Source organism: Rhipicephalus microplus, chromosome 3, assembly GCF_043290135.1.
Source record: "Rhipicephalus microplus isolate Deutch F79 chromosome 3, USDA_Rmic, whole genome shotgun sequence".
Classification (NCBI taxonomy): Eukaryota; Metazoa; Arthropoda; class Arachnida; order Ixodida; family Ixodidae; genus Rhipicephalus; species Rhipicephalus microplus.
In genome coordinates this window covers 9,197,313-9,216,142 of record NC_134702.1, presented here as the reverse complement: position 1 = coordinate 9,216,142, position 18,830 = coordinate 9,197,313, and the positions used below count along the sequence as shown (strand labels likewise).

The 18,830-nt window shown below is 45.7% G+C and overlaps 1 protein-coding gene across 1 annotated transcript in view; it reads left to right on the top strand.

Moving 5' to 3' along the window:
- The window catches only part of LOC119183006 (uncharacterized), a 47,999-nt gene extending 33,350 nt beyond the window's left edge, over positions 1 to 14,649 (top strand). Inside the window, exons 8-14 of the mRNA XM_037433554.2 lie at positions 4,030 to 4,234; positions 4,311 to 4,355; positions 6,985 to 7,094; positions 8,064 to 8,244; positions 10,650 to 11,031; positions 11,574 to 11,968; positions 14,368 to 14,649. Of these exons, the coding sequence (XP_037289451.2) occupies positions 4,030 to 4,234; positions 4,311 to 4,355; positions 6,985 to 7,094; positions 8,064 to 8,244; positions 10,650 to 11,031; positions 11,574 to 11,968; positions 14,368 to 14,556 (1,507 nt within the window). The 3' untranslated portion in view covers positions 14,557 to 14,649. The remainder of the gene's footprint in view (positions 1 to 4,029; positions 4,235 to 4,310; positions 4,356 to 6,984; positions 7,095 to 8,063; positions 8,245 to 10,649; positions 11,032 to 11,573; positions 11,969 to 14,367) is intronic.
- The last annotated feature ends 4,181 nt before the right edge of the window (positions 14,650 to 18,830 follow it).

The following is an 18,830-nucleotide window of genomic DNA, read 5'->3' as shown; positions in this document are numbered from 1 at the left end:
ATAAAAGACGCTAATGCAGAATTTGGTAAGTTTTATGGGCCAAAAGCTACTTTAAGATGAGATGAAACTTTGAAAACAATTTTCAAGATATGGCTGTAAAGCAGCGGTAATAAAAGCTATAACTATGAAAACTGTGAGAAATTTTGAACATAAATGCTGGTTGCGATCGCCAAAAATTAGTTTTAAATATTATTTCGGGCTTTTTAGTTTATGTTTTTGTTAGTTTTTCTACATACATACTTCTTTCTTAACGTTTATTTATTTCAGAACATTTTGGTTTTATAAAAGAAAGATAGCAATTGACGCTTTACAGAAGTGGAACTAAAATTGTGAGTGCACCAAAAAAGAAGATAGACTTGTTATGTTTCTTTATGTTTGTCGATTTTTGAAGTTCGCAACTTATGAATGTTCTTTTTACTGCCAAGTACAAATGTATACGCCAGGTTACCGATTCTAGTTCCAGTTACGTTAATGCGAATAATTAAGACATGTAAAAATTTCTGCTTGCTTATTCCCTCTGGTCACCGAGCAAAATAGGGCACACAGTCTCTTTAAGCTGTTGTTAAAAAAAACCCAGAAATTAAGCACGGGTGCACTTACTTTTCCTAATATCGTACAGAAAAAAAAAGGAAGAGGGGGTGGAATTAGGATTTTTTTGTGAAACCACGAGTACCCAAGTGTGGCAGGTTTTCTAAAAATTCTAAAAGAAAAAAAATATCTATGATATGATTGCGAATCTTAAGATCAATTTTTTTGTCAAGCGAAGTCGCAATTCCCCTTCACTCAGTTAAATTGTCGTAATAACCGCATTAAAGTTCGAAAACAAAAAATAAAGCATGCCTCATGATGGAGTCTTCTTCGCTTAACTGCATGCGGAACCTGATTTCGCTGCGTCCAAGAAGGCAACAATCTTCTCGAACGATTCTTTCTTGAATCAGTATTTTGTAGTGCAAGAATACAGTAACACGTACCTGCAAGTGGCGAATTACAGATTTAGTTCGTGTTTCGAACTCGTACAGCATGCTTTGGCAATGCTGTTCTTGAAGGCATTAATTTTGTTGCAACAGGGCGTATACATCTCGAAGACTGCGTAGGTACTCGTCAGCGAGAAGTGACACAACCTCACTTTCACGCAGGCGACAAAAATACGTATTCATGCTATAAATGAGAATGACCCCTCGGGCGTTACACAAAGGGGGGAGCGTGTGGAGGTGGTCAGCATATAGGTGCGAAAAAAAAAACATTTCCTCGATTCGCCATAATTGCTCCTCAGAATGTTTCTTACGTTACGGCACAGACTTCTGTCACAAACTTCGGGAAAAGAATAAATAGGCAAACATGTGCGTCCTGGGCCGCACGGAAAAATGATATGTTTTATTAGGCTTCATTATTGATTCCAAATTTTATCGGCAGCATATTTGGGAGAAAATAACTGCGGGACTAAGGCCTCTCCCACGTTCCGCCAGTCAATTCGGTCCTGTGCTTGCTGCTGCCAATTTATAGCTGCAAACATCTTAATTTCATCTACCCACCTAACTTTCTGTCTCCCTCTAACCCGCTTTCCTTCTGTATAAATCCATTTACTTACCCTTAATGACCAGCGGTTATCCTGTCTACGCGCTACATGCCCGGCCCATGTCCATTTCCTCTTCTTGATTTCAACTACGATATCCTTAACCCCCGTTTGTTCCCTAATCCACTCTGCTCTCTTCTTGTCTCTTAAGGTTACACCTACCATTTTTCTTTCCATTGCTCGCAGCATCGTCCTCAATTTAAGCTGAACCTTCTTTGTAAGTCTCCAGGTTTCTGCTCCGTATAGCTAAGTACCGGCAAAATACAGCTGTTATACACCTTCCTCTTGAGGGACAGTGGCAATATACCTGTCATAATTTGAGAGTGCTTGCCCAATGTGCTCCATCCCATTCTTATTCTTCTAGTTACTTCAGTATTGTGGCTCGGCTCCACGGTTATTACCTGTCTTAAGTAGACATAGCCTTTTACAACTTCAAGTGCACTATTACACATCTCGAAGCGCTGCTCCTTGCCGAGGTTGTTGTACATTACTTTCGTTTTCTGCAGATTAACTTTAAGACCCACTGTGCTGCTCTCCTTGTCTGACTTCGTAATCATGAGTTGCAATTCATCCATTGAGTTACTCAGCAATGCAATGTAATCGGAAAAGCAGAGGTTATTAAGGTACTCTTCATTAACTCCTAGGCTTAACCGTTCCCATTCTAGGCCTCTGAAAACTTCCTGTAAGTACGCGGTAAATAGCATTGGGGAGATTCTATCCCCCTACCTTACGCGCTTCTTGATTGGTATTCTGTTGCTTTCTTTATAAAGCACTATGGTAGCAGTCGATCTCCTGTATATTTCTTCCGGGATGTTTATATATGCTTCGTCGACGCCCTGATTCCGTAGTGGACGTATTTTGTACTGATTCAGGCTCGTAATCACCCTATCGCACACACGCACTCTAGAAAACGTGCTTCTCACTCATACAGGTTGAGTGACGTTTCTTTAAAACAATGAATACCCCGTTAATTTGTGTGATGGGCCCTCAAAATTGCTAGTGCTACCTTGCTTCTATTTTTTCCCAGGATCATAATCTGCATGAAGCATGATGTGCATTCACATGAAGTAACATGCGCGCTTAAATGCACACTGTCATTATTCATTACCGTGAGAGCGTGTTTTCTCGCTATGGTATTTTAGTGTATTCTAGGACAGTATTCTTGTATATTCTAGTATAGTGTTCTAGTTCTACTAGAATACTATATAACTAGAATACTATAGAACTAGAATACTATAGAACTAGAATACTATAATCAACCGTATAAAATGAGGGTTCCGAAACTTAGTTTTCTCCGCTCTGTAGATTTATCCACATGGAGGCATTTATCGAGTTCCGAAAAAGAAACGGACACGAGAAGTTATAGTGTGTAATTCGTTGCAGAAAGTGGCGGCAGCGTGGTCATCTTGAAACACCCAGTTCGGGAAGTACCTGCAGCATAAAGCAGCCGACATTAACCGATTATTTCCCCTCCCTCAGCGCCATGTATAACATAACAAACACATGAAGTCAAGCCAATTAGTATCTTCTTATCATGAAATGGGTGTTTCTATCTCCGGCAATTTTCCTTCTTTTCGTATCCCGATTTTCGTCATTCTTCGATGAAAACGGTAGTTTCTGGGTAGCCCGTTCTTATAATAAGCATACCGCCTTGGCAAAAGCTCTTTAATTTTTACTCACACTGGTTTGAGCGAAGGCCTTTCTCGCACGCGAGTTTTAGTGAAAAATATTTGAGATACCAAAGCTTCCGCAGCAAGCGCCAAGCGTAAGTCATTGATATGTGCCGTATGGCTCAGCGATGGCGACCACATGTCGCCAGTAATCAGGAATAAGCGGGAGAGACCCGAGCAGTCGTTGAAGGGCAGCTGATTAATCTGCCCGAATCGAATCATCTTTATGCCCATTAACGTCGGCGGCGTTTCCGCATTCCCGCTCCAGCCAAATGCCGCCTCTGTACGGCGGCAGGCAATCGAAGGCGCTTGCTGCGCTGAGAGGTGTCGGGGAGCACTGAGAGCGTTTCCTGCAATCGGGCTCTCGGATCCGAGACGGTATATGCGCCGGCTGCAGCAGGATCGATGCCCGTCGGCCATAGCTGAGAAAACAGAACCCTGTGAGGAAGCAGGCCACTGCGCTGACGCTCAAGAAAGTTTGCTTCCACAGATGGCAGTTCCGGCGGAGAGTTACTGTCCGACCCGCCCCCTACCCACATCAATGTGCACCTACATGCCCTGGCTTGAGAGAGCTGTAAAGTCTTCGCAACAGTTATCCGACAGAAGTCGCTGGTGAGTCTCTGCTGGCGACTCCAAGTCCCCAAAAAGGCCACTGATGTTGCGCGGCTGTTTTTCGTGCGGGCTACAGGAGTCTTTCTGTACGACGGCCCTCGCAGCATCCCCGGCATCGGCGGAACCGATCGATGGGATGCGGGGTGCTGCCTACGGAGGAAGGCGCTGACGCAGTGAAGCTCTGAAAGAGTCGCCGTGGACGCCGATGATGCTCCTCCGGCTGGTGCTTCTCGCGGCGGCCGCGTGCGCGTCGCGAGAAGCCAAGCGGCTGCACGATGACCTGCTGTCCGACTACAACCGGCTCATCCGTCCTGTAGGTAACCATTCGCACAAGGTGACCATCGTCGTCGGCTTAAAACTGTCGCAGCTCATCGACATCGTAAGTGACCGGCATGGGCGACTTTCCATGACCAACACACATTTGAGCTCATGCCATCGCGAATACTTCCTTACAGAACCTCAAGCACCAGGTCATGACTACGAATATTTGGCTTGAGCAGGTGAGCTGTTTACTCTCTACCATTATTAAAGGCATACGGACATGTTTTAGATCGAACTTGTGCTTTGGTTAAATTGACACACGTGCTACAGTAACACCGGGCAATGACAAATAAACTGCTTTTTTGCTATAGGCCAACTTGTATGAGGCTACATACAGCCGGCAATCAGACCATCTGCGTTTTTGCTCCAGATGAGAGGTTTCAGCAGCCTCCCACAAGAGGGCCTCACTGACTTACCAGCTCAATTTCAACGTCATCGAGGAGGGGATGAGAGCGCACTCAATGTCTGCTGTGGACTACAGCGACGTCTGCGCCTACGTACTCTAAGGCCACAACGCAGGAAGGGTTGCTTGATGTCTAAAGGTTAACGATGGCATCAAAAGTGGAAGTGGGTTTGGCTGAACTACGAATGCTGAGAATGAATTTAGTACAGTTTGAATCGTTGATCATATTTTATAACACGTGCTTTATCTAGACGTTATTCACTGTTACCGTAATATCGAGAAAAAAAAAGGAAATTGATGGAACACATAGCTTTACACAGATTCTTCAATAGTGATCAAACTGATGATATAGACACAGTGACCGACAACTTTTGAAGCTGCTCATGCAATTAAGCAATAAACGCGAAAAAAGGGAGCCGTAAACGGTGCCATATGGTAAGCGAGGCATGTAGCTTCAACTGTAGCTTCAACTAAAAGCGATTTGTGTATTCCCAATGTTTATTCGATTAGGGGCTAACTTAAACTACAGCATAATTTCTTTCTTAAGATTAACCAATTTTCACTCGTTGGCGCATTGCTCAAAGCACATCGCAAGTAATGCCAAAAGCTAACACCGATAGATGCGTATAGCAGTTCGCACGCTAAGTGACTTGCAAGCATTCTTCCTGACGTTATACGAATCATATGCGCCCACTGAACCGAACGGCAAGAGTATACGATGCTTTTGAGAGGCCCGCCTCGCGAAATGACTGCTTCATCTGCTATTTTTTTCATATTTATACTTTCCTCGGACCGCGCCTGTGTGGGGCGTGTGTTGCACGATCGAAGAACACGAACTGAAGAAGGACATAGCGCATGCCCTTTCGCAATATGTAGCACGTTTCACAGAAACTGGCCCCGCCGCGGTGGTCTAGTGGCTAAGGCACTCGGCTGCTGACCCGCAGGGCGCGGGTTCGAATCCCGGCTGCGGCGGCTGCATTTCCGATGGAGGCGGAAATGTTGTAGGCCCGTGTGCTCAGATTTGGGTGCACGTTAAAGAACCCCAGGTGGTCTAAATTTCCGGAGCCCTCCACTACGGCGTCTCTCATAATCATAGAGTGGTTTTGGGACGTTAAACCCCACATATCAATCATCACAGAAACTGTGGTGTCGACGTCGTTGGGTGTGAGCGAAAAGTCGGCGTTGTCTGGGAGTGAAAATTCGAGATGGGTGCGAAAAAATTGGCGAAGCTTGCACAAGCACTGACTCCCGTATTCACAAACGCCCCTCGACTCGACTTTCACCCTTCACTTGACAGAGTTGAGCACTGCGCCGCAGCTCGGCTGAAAATTACGCTGCGCTTCTCGAGAATCGCACCATATTATCGCTGATATGCAGTGACTTGTCGTGCCTAAAGAGGGCGCTTCCATCGGCTTTCTCAAATGAAGGTGTAGCGTTGATTGAAGGGACGTTCTAGAATACGGGGGTAAGCCCCGCAAACCTTCAACAGCGAAACTGAATGATGACAAATCTGGTTGCTTCTAGGTTGTTCACAGGCCTAAGGTGATGAGGGTTGTTCGTTGGTTGTTTCCGGGGCGTTGCCAGGCTTTAGCTGGGTGATGTTAAAACCTAGTTCAACCAAGTGCTAAGATATTATAGACAAGTAACATGACGTTATCCATGCACTGTATACGATTTTATAGAACTACTACAGCGTGATAGCAATCACTACGATGCTATATTTAGGTGAAGTAGCTATCCGAGTGGTTTAACTGAATGTTAGTATAAATTAGACATAAATTATTAAAAAGACGTGAATCATTAGTGCAATCTCCTATCTCGGCTCTAGGGAACTACTAGGACTTGTCCCTGCTATAAAAGAGTCACTAGCATTTACTGTCGTTGCTCCTCTTTCGAAGCCTCGGCTTGTGTTGCATTACCAAGCGACTGTAGTCATCGCAAATGAGTCATTGGTTCGGCAGATTCATAGCCAAGACCACAGTTACTCACTGCAGTCCCTGTTATCGAAACTGGGACGGGGATGTGCGTTACAAGTGGTGCGTAGTGGAATTTCACTATCTGGGACACATACCATTTATGATTTTTGCCAGAGGCCCTGTCTCATAGGCAGACCCTGGTTGTTTGACTAACGGCAACGTGAGCGCAGTTTTAGCAGTACGTAGCAGCCAGATGAGTTTAGAAGGAGTCTTGGTGACGTTCTTTAAAATGCATATGATGGAGTTCTTATACAGTGGAAAAACACAAGTTCATCTTTTGGTATTGCCATTCTACGGGATTCAAATAATGCCTCAGAAGGCTGTAGAAGTACTCCATATCGATGCATTTGACATGTAACTCTAAACACACATATTGACTGCCTGCGAGGAATTCACGATTATTGGCTGCTTTTAATGCCTTTGCTACAGGAGTGGGAAGACGACAAGCTCCGGTGGAACCCGGAGGACTACGGTGGAGTAGACATGATCCATGTTCCGGCTGAAAGCCTCTGGCTTCCGGACATTGTGCTTTTCAACAAGTGAGCAATGGACAAGCTGTAACCTCCTCCCCAACTTTGTATATTCCATCAAGTTTCTACATTTGTAAATAACGGTGTGTGAGCGCTTTAAAATCGCATTACTCGAGCAAACATTAGTGGTGAAAGAAAGAGGCTTAGAGCATTTTAGTTTCATACCAAAAAGGGAAGATAAATGAAAAAACATCGGTACGTCATGTAAGCGTCTCAGTATGTAAGCGCCTATGTGCTTAAATTAAGGTGCGGCTTAAAATCTGCAGTTGGTCAAAATTGGTCTGCATTAATCCTCAACGGCACTCCTACACATCATGAAGTGGTTGTAGCATATAATAACCCCAAAATTAAGCTCTAACTTTCATAGGTTCTGATAGAAGGAAGCGCGCTTCGTCAGCAAATAACCTGAGAGAGGAGAGAGACGAAGAAGAAGACCATGTGATAAACCAGATATTAGCATCCTGTTTGCTACCCAACACTGGGGGGTGGGGTAAAGGGGCGAGAAAGAGGGTGTTGGGATAGAGAGAAAAAAAAGGAGAAAAAACGCATGTGCACGCAGGAGAAAACAACACACACACGCACACACACACACACACACACACACGCACACACACGCACACACACACACACAAGCGCACTATAGCAAAAAACACACTATAACACTTGCAGAGGCTTCTTTTGTGAGGTCGCATACTGACGATGGTGAAAATTTATTTCCTCCGACAGAGGTGTCTTATCTAATTTGTTGAGCACGTTGCAAAGCCATAGTCGTTGTGCACTATACTGTCGGCTGTCACAAAAGATATGCCTAATACTTTCTTTGTTGCCACAGGTGGCGGTATTGCCATCCCACTGTGGAAACTTAGGGTAACTTTAGAGATTGGCGACCATCAACCTAGTGAAAACAATCACAGACTGACGCAATGCATGCGTAGTGATTCTAACGCCCTTAATGAGCACATTTTTTCTGTTCCACAGTGCGGACGGTAACTACGAAGTGATCCTGATGAACAAGGCGACCGTCTATTCGACAGGAAAAGTGGTCTGGAAGCCGCCGGCTCTCTACAAGAGCACCTGCGAAATCGACGTCGAGTATTTTCCTTTCGACGAACAGAACTGCCTCATGAAGTTCGGATCGTGGACCTACGATGGTCTTGAGGTGCGTCCACCGTCCAAACTGGTCGCTCGACTTCGGCCACAAGCCACTCGGTGAATCCACGATAAGTTCTTTTGCGTGAAACCTGCATAAGCAGCACACCCCAACTCCTGACCCGCGTTTCAGCTGGTGTGTAAATTAACTTTTATAATTAACTTCTCCCATCTCCCCTAAACGAGTACCCAAATAATTGCACGGAGAAATCATTCCGCGTATGTGTTCTTTAAGCTCGTCGTTACTGTATATCTCCGTTACTACACTCAAGGGCATTTTTTCTGCGAATGCCCACTGTAGTAGGGATCAAGGCTACGCACTCAGAATTTTGCCGAAGACCTTGTTTCAGGGCGAGTTAGTGCGTGTTAGCTGAACATGCTTTTTTTAGCACAATCCATCGAACATAAAGAAATGATGGTTTTGAGCCTCTTCTCTGCCATTTCTACATGTTTCTAACAGTGCGTAATGGCGTCTGTTGTAACCGTTATTTTGGCTTTCTTTTCATTATTAATATTCCTATTCTGAAGTCATAGCCTTCTAAACACTAAATGCAACCTGCATATAGCTTAAGAACGTCTTAATCTATTTAATATAATATTTCTACGACCAGCTTTCAATAAGTTTTTCGAGGGGTATTTTGACCATGACGTGATGACATAGTAGCTACTCACGTGAAACCAGGACGTCGCGACGTTTTAGCATTGGCTCTCACTCGGTCGACTGGCAGGCATGCTGCTGTGTGGAGCCTCACATGGAACAGCAGAGGAGACCGAGCGAGCAAAAGCCCGCGCCAATGCACCGCGATGTGTTGCTACCACGTGATCACCCACTGCGTGGTGACGTCACGGCAAGATAACGTCCTTGGGTACTCAACCCAAAGTGCTTGTAAAAAAAATTAAGGCAGCTTCACGCCAAGTCTGAAATAAGTGCGGAGCTGGGCGACCTTTTTTGTTTCTCTTTACTTATTCTCTTTACTTCTTCAACTCTTTCTTTTTCTCTCTGTTTATTGCAGTTTTTTTCCTCTGTTTATTTGTATTTCTTTTGTTCTCTTTCTCGTTTTTTTATCTTTATTTATTTTTCTTCCCTCTTTCTCTTGCTTTCTTTGGTCATTTCTTTTATTCTTTCTTGATCTCTGTTTTTTCATCTCTTGTTTGCGTAGTCAATTCATTTCTCTGTCTTGATTTATATTCAAGTTTATTCAGTTTCTTTCTCTCCTTCTGTGGCTTCCTTTTTTTTCTTTGTGTACTTTTTCCCTCGCCCATCAGAGAGCTTTTGCATTCCACGTCTGTCAAATCGGCGCACGCGTTCTGGGAACGAATCAGAAGATGGATAAGAGGACGAAGAGAGTACACGACAATTCATGACGATTGCATTTTTTTTCGCTAATAACTGGGCTTTTCCAAGCTTAAACAGATACACTGCTCAAATCTAGTTCTTATGTCATTTTGAGCACTTTAATAGCCTCCCAGTATTCCCCCCCCTTCGTGACCATGAATTCGGAAACGGCAAATTAGTAATGCATTTTTAATACACAATAACCAACAATCGTAGCATGTTTTCTTTTTTGGACTGAGACACACCACTTCTACGTGGTGCTGCATCTTTAGCGTGAAAAAACAAAAAAAGGAGATAGAGAAAAAAGAAAGAAAGGGAAAAGAAAACAAACACGAGCGATACCATGAGCTGGCTCCCGCATAAATAATATTGACGTAAAATGTTCGCCATTACATAATTGTGATGGCTGTGAGCAGCTGTAATCTGATTTACTGCTCACGGTTTTTCGTGCACAGCGGCTTTGAGAATAAACTCTAACGGACACTTCTTAGTGTGATTGTGCAGAATTTGAAAATGTATAGACTGTGTCATGAAAGCATTCAATGTTAGTTCATCTAACCATATTAGCAAACAATATTTGAAAGTTCGCTTACCAATCTTGTCTGCTAGAAATTTCAACAAGAGTTGTACTGGTGCTTCTTTTGCATAATTTCTGGGAAACCATTTTATTTTCTTCCCATTTGTTAACTAGTACTGATGAATTATTTCATTGTTGTCTAAGTCAATGTTAAGAAAGAAGATATTATGGTGACGTCATGTCTTCATAAATTCAAATCGGTTCTTCGTGGTCCTGCGACGTCGTGGCAGAGTTTAGAAAGGGAAGTTAACAACAACCTTTTTTCACCACAAAACCACAGATAAATGCTAGCTTGCTGGATAGTTAAATTGGTAGAACGACCATCCCGGAAGAAAGACATCGGTCGTGGGTTCGATAGCTGGACCAGGACCAATTTTAATGGGACTATAAGAGGCATTCACTCTGCGTGATCCGCAGAGGCTTCATTCTACAGACGGGTAGTGGTACATTTCCCTTTCGTGTCTTCAAAGTTTCACTTCACGAATGACGTGTCTGGGCGCAGGTGGACCTCCAGCACGTCAAGCAACGTCCCGGCGTGGCCGTAGTGGAGACGGGCATCGACATGAGTGAATTCTACAAGTCAGTCGAGTGGGACATTCTGCGCGTGCCGGCCAAGTACAACAACGAGTTCTACGACTGCTGCGAGGAGCCGTTCCCCGACATCACCTTCAACATCACCATGCGCCGAAAGACGCTCTTCTACACGGTCAACCTGATCATCCCCTGTGTGGGCATCTCGTTCCTGACTGTGCTCGTCTTCTACCTGCCCTCGGATTCCGGCGAGAAGGTGACGCTCTGCATTTCCATCCTCGTCTCCCTCACTGTCTTCTTCCTCCTACTCGCCGAGATCATCCCGCCCACGTCACTGGCCGTGCCCCTTCTAGGCAAGTGTATTACGAATTGCTTGACAAGCTGGGTGTAGTCAGACATGAAGCGAGTTTACCAGTCAAATGAGAAATCCGCATTACGAATGTACATTATAAGCATAACCTCAGCGCTTGTTGCAGATGAAGCATGTCAAATGCATAGCGTCCTAACGAACTGCGCTACGGGGCACGTACGCTTGTGCCATTGTGCGTCAGTGAGCAATGCAGGCGTTGACTTGAACGCCGACAAACAGCAACACTTTAGTGCGAAGTCGTGTTACTCTCTGACTACTTTTGCACAAGGTAGCTTTCACCACTACAGTTGAACCCCTTTATAGCAGACATGCGTTCGGGAGCACTACTTGTCCTTTATATGAGGTGTCTCTTACAGGCAGGGTACCGCGCATGCACTTTCTTATCAACGCCTATTTTTATGCTGGCACTCTGGCGTCTCTTATACCCATATGCCCCTTACATCAGTGCCTCTTATAAAGGGGTTCGTCTGCATATGTAATGTAAAAGTGCAGAAGTGGGCGTTACTGACTCGCTCTTCCTTTTAGGCAAGTACCTGCTGTTCACCATGATCCTCGTCACGCTGTCCATCTCGGTGACCGTCGGAGTGCTTAACGTGCACTTCCGGTCACCATCGACACACCGCATGGCACCCTGGGTGCGGCGCGTGTTCGTACACCTCATGCCGCGGCTACTATTCCTGCGGAGGCCCGATGCGGCCGATCGCCAGCAGCCGCCCGTCGATCCCTTGCAGCTACTGCTACTGCGACGGCCCACCGAACCGATGACGCCGGCGCCGGTGGTGCCCCCATCGGCAGCCGCCGCGGACCACCAGCAGTCCGAGTCGCCCGAGGACGGCTCGTGCACTCCGGAAGTGCGCAGGGCCATCGACAGCGTGCTCTTCATCGCCGACCACATCCGCAAGGAGGACGACGACGAAAGCGTGCGTACCGTTAAAGTCATCGTAAAGCGCATCCATATGGCGCCACAGAAAGAAAAACAGGCACAAACTCACTATTATTTTATTGGAGGCATATTCGCAGGTAAGCTGCGCAGGCTCACCGTTACAACTTGCGGATACATGAACTTCAGTGAAGCCACTTATTATTGCTATGCCCGTGGTCATCCTCCTTGTGTTGGGCCTTCATGTTGCTCTTCACGATGAACTTGTCAAAATACTATCTCATACTAAGATCAACTCTTTCTAAGTGTCATCGTGTTGCGAGCAGACCAAACAGATATGAAGCAGCTATATTGTAATATCTGGGGCTTCACGTGTCGAAACGAGACATGATCATGAAGCACGCCGTACAGGAGGGCTCCACAAATTTCTACTATATATGTCGCGTTTTTTAACGTGCATTAACATCGCCCAGTACACAGGCAACTATACTGAAGCGAATTATGCTTGAGAAAAACCCCCCTTTTTTGTATAGTAGTCCTTCTGACTAGAAGGTGATGCAAAACCTGGAGTCCAGAACAACCCGGGATCCCAACTATCATGTACAGTGCGTCAAAAGACGCAGTTAATCTGCGTCGAAAAAGAAAGTTTCACCGCAAGAAGGAAGCAATGAAAGCAACGGCAACAATTTAGAATTTTAAACGAAGCTGCAGCAGAGTTTTCATTTGGTCTTCTTGGTACAACATTGCCGTCGGAAATGGCGCAGGGTGAACGGGGCCACGAGAAGAGAAAACTTCGCGCCTGCGTTTTGTATCCTCTTCTCGTGTTCATCCTGCGCCATTTTCGTTAACGATATACGAAGTCACCGGAGGCAAAATCAATCAGCGTCCAACTTGGCGTAACTCGACAAAACGCCGGTGTAAATTGAAACGCGACTGCTGCGGTAAGTGAAGTGACCTTCGCTTACCCGTAGCCACGAATGTTTCTCAGGGGGAGCCGACTTGCTGAAGGCTTTGACAATTTCAGAAAAACACCTAGCTTCATTACTCAATTTTTGGTAAAACTCGATCAGAAATTTGGGGGGGGGGGCAGTCAGTTTCTAGGGCACACCCTGGCTACGGGCCTGAGCCTCCGAACGGTGAACAGAACAGCACATACATAACTACGATCTGTGTGCTGAGCTCTGTCACAATAAAGCGCGTGCCACCGCGCCCGGGTGAGCTAAGTGCGCAGTGCTTGCCGCAGCCACATGAGCACAGCCCCCGTCTGCATATCCACAGGTCGTGGGTTCGGATCCCACCGACGAAAAGGATTCTTTGTAGCTCCCTGTAATTCGTTTTACTCCGTGTCGTAACCACTACAACCCACTTTAATAAAGTCCCTTTTGACTTCCTCGGCCTGAATGTCCGTGAAAAAGTTTTGGTTGATTTCGCTATTATTAAAATATGTATACCTATGGACCAGCATTCATCGTGATTTTTTTTGTTCGCCAGCAATTTCTGTACAGCTTAGGTCCTCCGTACCCGTCGCGGTCACTTAGGGGTTATGGTATTCATCTTCTGACCCGCAGGTCGCGCGTTCGAATCTCGGCAGCGACGACCGAATTTTTTGTGGTGGCGAAAATTCTCGAGGCCCGAGCACTTAAATTTAGGTGCACGTTTAAGAACCCCATGTGGTGGAAATTTTCGAGGCCGTCCACCAAGGCGTCTCTCATAATGATATCGTGGTATTGGGACGTGAAACTTCGTCAGTTATCAATAATTTGGTCTTTTATTTCCAGTGTGAAGTGGCAGGCTAGAGCGCATGGTAGGCATTTCTACGGTTAGATAATTTAATATCATTTAATGCTTGGCAAGTCACCAAGGGCCGTATTTAAGCGAAACGAGACAGGTTAGTTTGTAAGAAATCCAAAAACCGCCGCAGCCAGTCATATAAGCAGCGAATGGCATTATTTGTCACTTGCTTAATCTAATATTTGGCTGTGGCGTACAATGAATAGCCAATGCGGTGAAGTGAGGTTGATGCACTGTGGGTGCATCAACCGTAGCCGCGTCGAGTTCACACTTTTGGTGGTTTTCCGTGCGAAGCTTACACAAGTACACTTTCGGGCACCACTAAGTAAACCTTGATTTGGTCCTGCATTATTGATTATGCTCAGAAATACAAACTACTGATGGTTGCTTGTTACATTTTTATCCTTTTTTTATAAGATGCCACACGGCAGGGATGTTGCACGTACTCCTCTGTTTTGCTTTCCATCCCTTTCAAATAAATATAAACCATCTCGCCCATGCAGCCTAACAATTTATTGTATGTACTGTTTTTCTATTTCGCAATTGACGCTCATTTGTTTGAAAATTTGTAAAATGTCACACAAACCTCGATTTTTTTTTGGAAGTCTACAATAATGACGGTGGTGCGTGCATATGCTCCTACTGCAGGACTGCGAAGACTGGAAATACGTGGCCATGGTGTTGGACAGGCTGTTCCTGTGGATCTTTACTCTTGCTAGCCTGGTAGGCACGTGCGGCATAATCCTGCAAGCCCCTTCCCTCTACGACACCCGGCTGCCCATCGACGTCCAGATGTCACACATCGGCCGCGAGTACGCCACCCTCCACGCGCCCTGATCTGACCCCGAGGTCCCCGTATGCGGCTTATGTGGAGTCTGGAAGAAACGTTTCGTGTGTTTCTATCTGCTCCATAATGCTACGCTCTTGTACTAAGTCGACCGCACCGAAATGCGTTGAATTACCTTTTCAAAGCAGTTACCTTTAGACGATTCCACTGAGTGATGAATCGAAGAACTACGTTCCGATAACAAACACCTATTTACGTTCTTACTTCAGCGGACTTTCGTCTCCTGACTCGCAAAACAGCGTTGCTGATCCAAGGTTTCATGTGAACACTTCGTTGTTGTTTTTTTAACAAAAACATCACATCGCGTCATCTAAGGATTGTCTAGCGTGTGAATCACGTTGCGCCCGCCATTTGTACCAACTATATAGACCTCAGTTGTAAACCACCTCTACTCACTTAGGGGGAAAGGAGAGAAAGAGAAAAAAACGCGGGTTTTCGCGCTGTATGCGCAAGTAACCACGCTTGGAGTTCGCGATAACGAACAATACGAAAAATTCAGTTCGGTAACTACGTGCTGGCGGGCATAGAGGTTCCCAATATACACTAGAGGGAACTCTGGCGCTAGTGTCTATGGGAGCTGCAATGCACGGTGCTTCAGCGAGCATGGGAATGACGGGTAGTACACACATTTGTCTAAACTTCGTACTTCTTGCCTGCTTTTGGCTCCGTGTGTGTTCGTGTGGCTTGAAGCTGTTTTAACGAAACAAAAATCAGCAAATGTTCAGAGATTGCGCTTCACCACCCTATCTTTGTAGACTTACTTTTCAAATTGGCTCACGAAGTTCAAAAGGGTTCGATCTTTCTTTCAAAGCAATACCGAAACACAGCAATAAACGAAGCCGCAAGTACGATTCGCCGCTCGCAAGTACAAAGACTAGGCAAATGTGTGTACTACCCATCATTCCCATGGTCGCTGAACGATCGCAGCGCCAGAGTGCCCTCTAGTTAATTTTGAGAAACTCTATGCTGGCGGGGACTGGCATTCCATCATATGGTTTATGAAGATGCGTCTGTGGCTATGCACGTGCGCATAACCACAGATTGATTTCGTGGTGAACTCGCTACGTTGCGTGTATATTATTGGCATGCTAGCCGTTAAACAAGGTATCCTGCTACATCGCACGAAGTGAGAGGGCAACAATTTTCTGGGCACGTTCATCGAGTTAGAAAGAGAGAAGGTAGACACTGCTATAAATTTGTGGCTATTGAACATAGCGCTCAAGCTTCGCATCGTGACTAACCACCACGCAGAACGCACAGCGCAGGAAGCGATTTTCTGAAGCGATTTTACATTAAGAAATTGACAGATCATCTTGGAAGCAAACGTGCCCAGTTTCTTACCTGGCAAGGGACCGACGTGTGACAGCACAATAACGCGCGAGCTCTTTTGAAACACGCTTGTCCAAGGTGTATATACCTTGGCTTAACGCAGCGATATAAACAAATTAGAATAAAGGTACCTGTCCATTATTGTTGAAATGTCATATTTTATTATTCCCGTGGCCTCCCTACCAGATGGTGAACTGGCGCATTTAAAACATTCATAGCACTCCCTGACCACCTCCCAGCAGTCGAACGCTTACATTCCTGTTATTCATTCACTTCATTCGCGCCCAGCGATTAGACAAGTTCGCTAAAGCCGCATTATTGGTGTAGCACCAGCATTGAAAACGGCCGTCACTTTTTAATCTTCATTCTCTCGCGACTCCGCTTTCTATAGGGTGATGACCTATGATACATAACTAACACACACACACACACACACACACACACACACACACACACACACACACACACACACACACACACACACACACACACACACACACACACACACACACACACACACACACACACACACACACACACACACACACACACACACACACACACACACACACACACACACACACACACACACACACACACACACACACACACACACACACACACACACACACACACACACACACACACACACACACACACACACACACACACACACACACACACACACACACACACACACACACACACACACACACACACACACACACACACACACACACACACACACACACACACACACACACACACACATGTGCACACGGCTTACAAAGTTTCATTAAGGCTCACGACCCGCAAGAAAGTGAACAGCGCTTTCGGGGCGCGTGACGTGCAGGCACGGCCTGGCCGGGGGCCCAGAGTATATCGCCGTTGTACGAATCCTGTTGAAAGTGCATGGCTCCGCCTTCAGAGAGTGGCTCTCCGATGCGTATCGCCTGCACATGTACTATTTACAATTTTTTGTGCGTTAACGCACAGTTTTCTTTCGCGCTTTTACATTTGTTAGTCAACAACTGGCCATCCTGAACACTGTTTTTCTTAGAATCCTTACGTTATTGTCTTGTTTGAGGGTTGTCAGCCAAATTAGTAGCACCTATCCGCGTGAATAAATGTTTAGACGACGCTATTGCTTGCTTGCTTGCTTGCTTGCTATTGTACATTTGCTCGAAGATCATTTTTAAAATAAACGTCACACTTTATCCGGACCTGTGTTTCAATGTTTAGTGACATAACACACGTATTACGTATTATCAGCCGAAGCGTCCATCTGTATTATAATACACGGCCGACAACGTTCACCTGCCAAGCCGATCGAGTATACTATTCTTATAGAATGCCTGCCATTACCATAGAAACTACAGGCCGACTGCAGGCGACTGCAGTATTCTGCTTCCATTTCTGATCTCACCAGTCGTGTCCACTGATAGAACTGCTCAACGCAATGGTTTCAATGCTCTTCATTGGACACAGAACACTTCCAGCTTCTAACTTATGTGATATTGGGAGCGGCCCTTCAACAGGCGCAACGCAATAGTCACCGAAGGAAGAGATCCGCTAGCGCCCAGCAGCACAGCGAGAAATTTTTCTTTAAGGTGGGATTCAACCAAATTTTGTGTCTTCATGTATGCGTACGTTTGTAGACGTGCATGTATATGTACACTTGCAAACCACTCCACCTGCCTGGGCACTACGCTCAACCGATTCGTCGCGCAGTACTTTACGGCACGGCCAACTGCGGGTGCGTTTGATCGTTCTGTATGAAGCGGGCTTCTGGCGGCGACAGACGCAGACACGGGGAGGCCGAAGAGAAAGCAAAAAAAGAGAAAAGGCAGGAAAGTTAACCAGACGAGCGTCCGGTTTGCTACCCTGCACTAGAATTAAGGGAATGGGGATTAAAGAGAGAAGGAGAGCACTGAACATACAAACAAGTATAGTCAGTCAGTCACTGAGGCCAGAGGCCGAAGAATGTTCGCACAGCCGATGAAGAAGCCACTTACCGGGGTGTGACTCGCTGCCAAGCGAGGCTGCTGGTCTCGACTCGTTTAAAGTACTCCGAGACGCAGTACGGTCGAAACGGCGAGAAGCGGCTGTGCGGGACGGGATTGAAACTTGGCATAACTTGGTATTACTTCATATGACTTAGCATCATTTGGCATCACTTCGTATGACATGGCCAGCACCAGCTATAGGAACTAATCAGCTCTGCTGTCTCCTAGCCTTGTGCCACTACAGTGTAAGCTGAGGCAGTTTTTTTTTTTTTGCATACCAATGGCATGATTCCATAGCATGCGTCATTTTGACCAGACTGCATGAACTATAAAGCAAAATAAATGACATGGAAGCACACCACAACCTTATGTACAAGTTTTTTAAAGGACATATTTGAGTGTGTGAACACGAAAGAGGCTGATTTCTTCTATAACACATATTGATAAAAGAAACGTTATCAAATGTTTTCATGGACACAAATTCATTTTCATCTAAGCTAAACTGAGCACGAAGCCTCATGCTGAAAAAAAGCCAACAGAGACATGGAAAAAACGAAAGCAAAGTTGAAGTCGCTATAAAGTGACTTCTTTCGAGAAAGGTCAGACAGCACACGCACTGGAGAGCTCACGTTACTCTTGAGCGACGCATTTCGTAAAGGAGGAGGCTCTTTATTTGGATCCAGCAGTTGCGCTGCTCAGAGAACAGCGCCAACAGAGTCCTTCTGAAACCGTCGGGCAGCTTGGGAAGGCAAGAATACGTAACGCCGCCTTCACGTGACACCGATTAGATCGAATTGCGTCAATTATTCTTTACGTAAAACATGTTGTAATTAGTGCTTACATAACACATCCAGTTACTCGTAGGCGTCGTAGTGGGAGCGCCTTCAACACGGCAGCACACCAGTCACAGCGCGAGCGAATACAGCTTG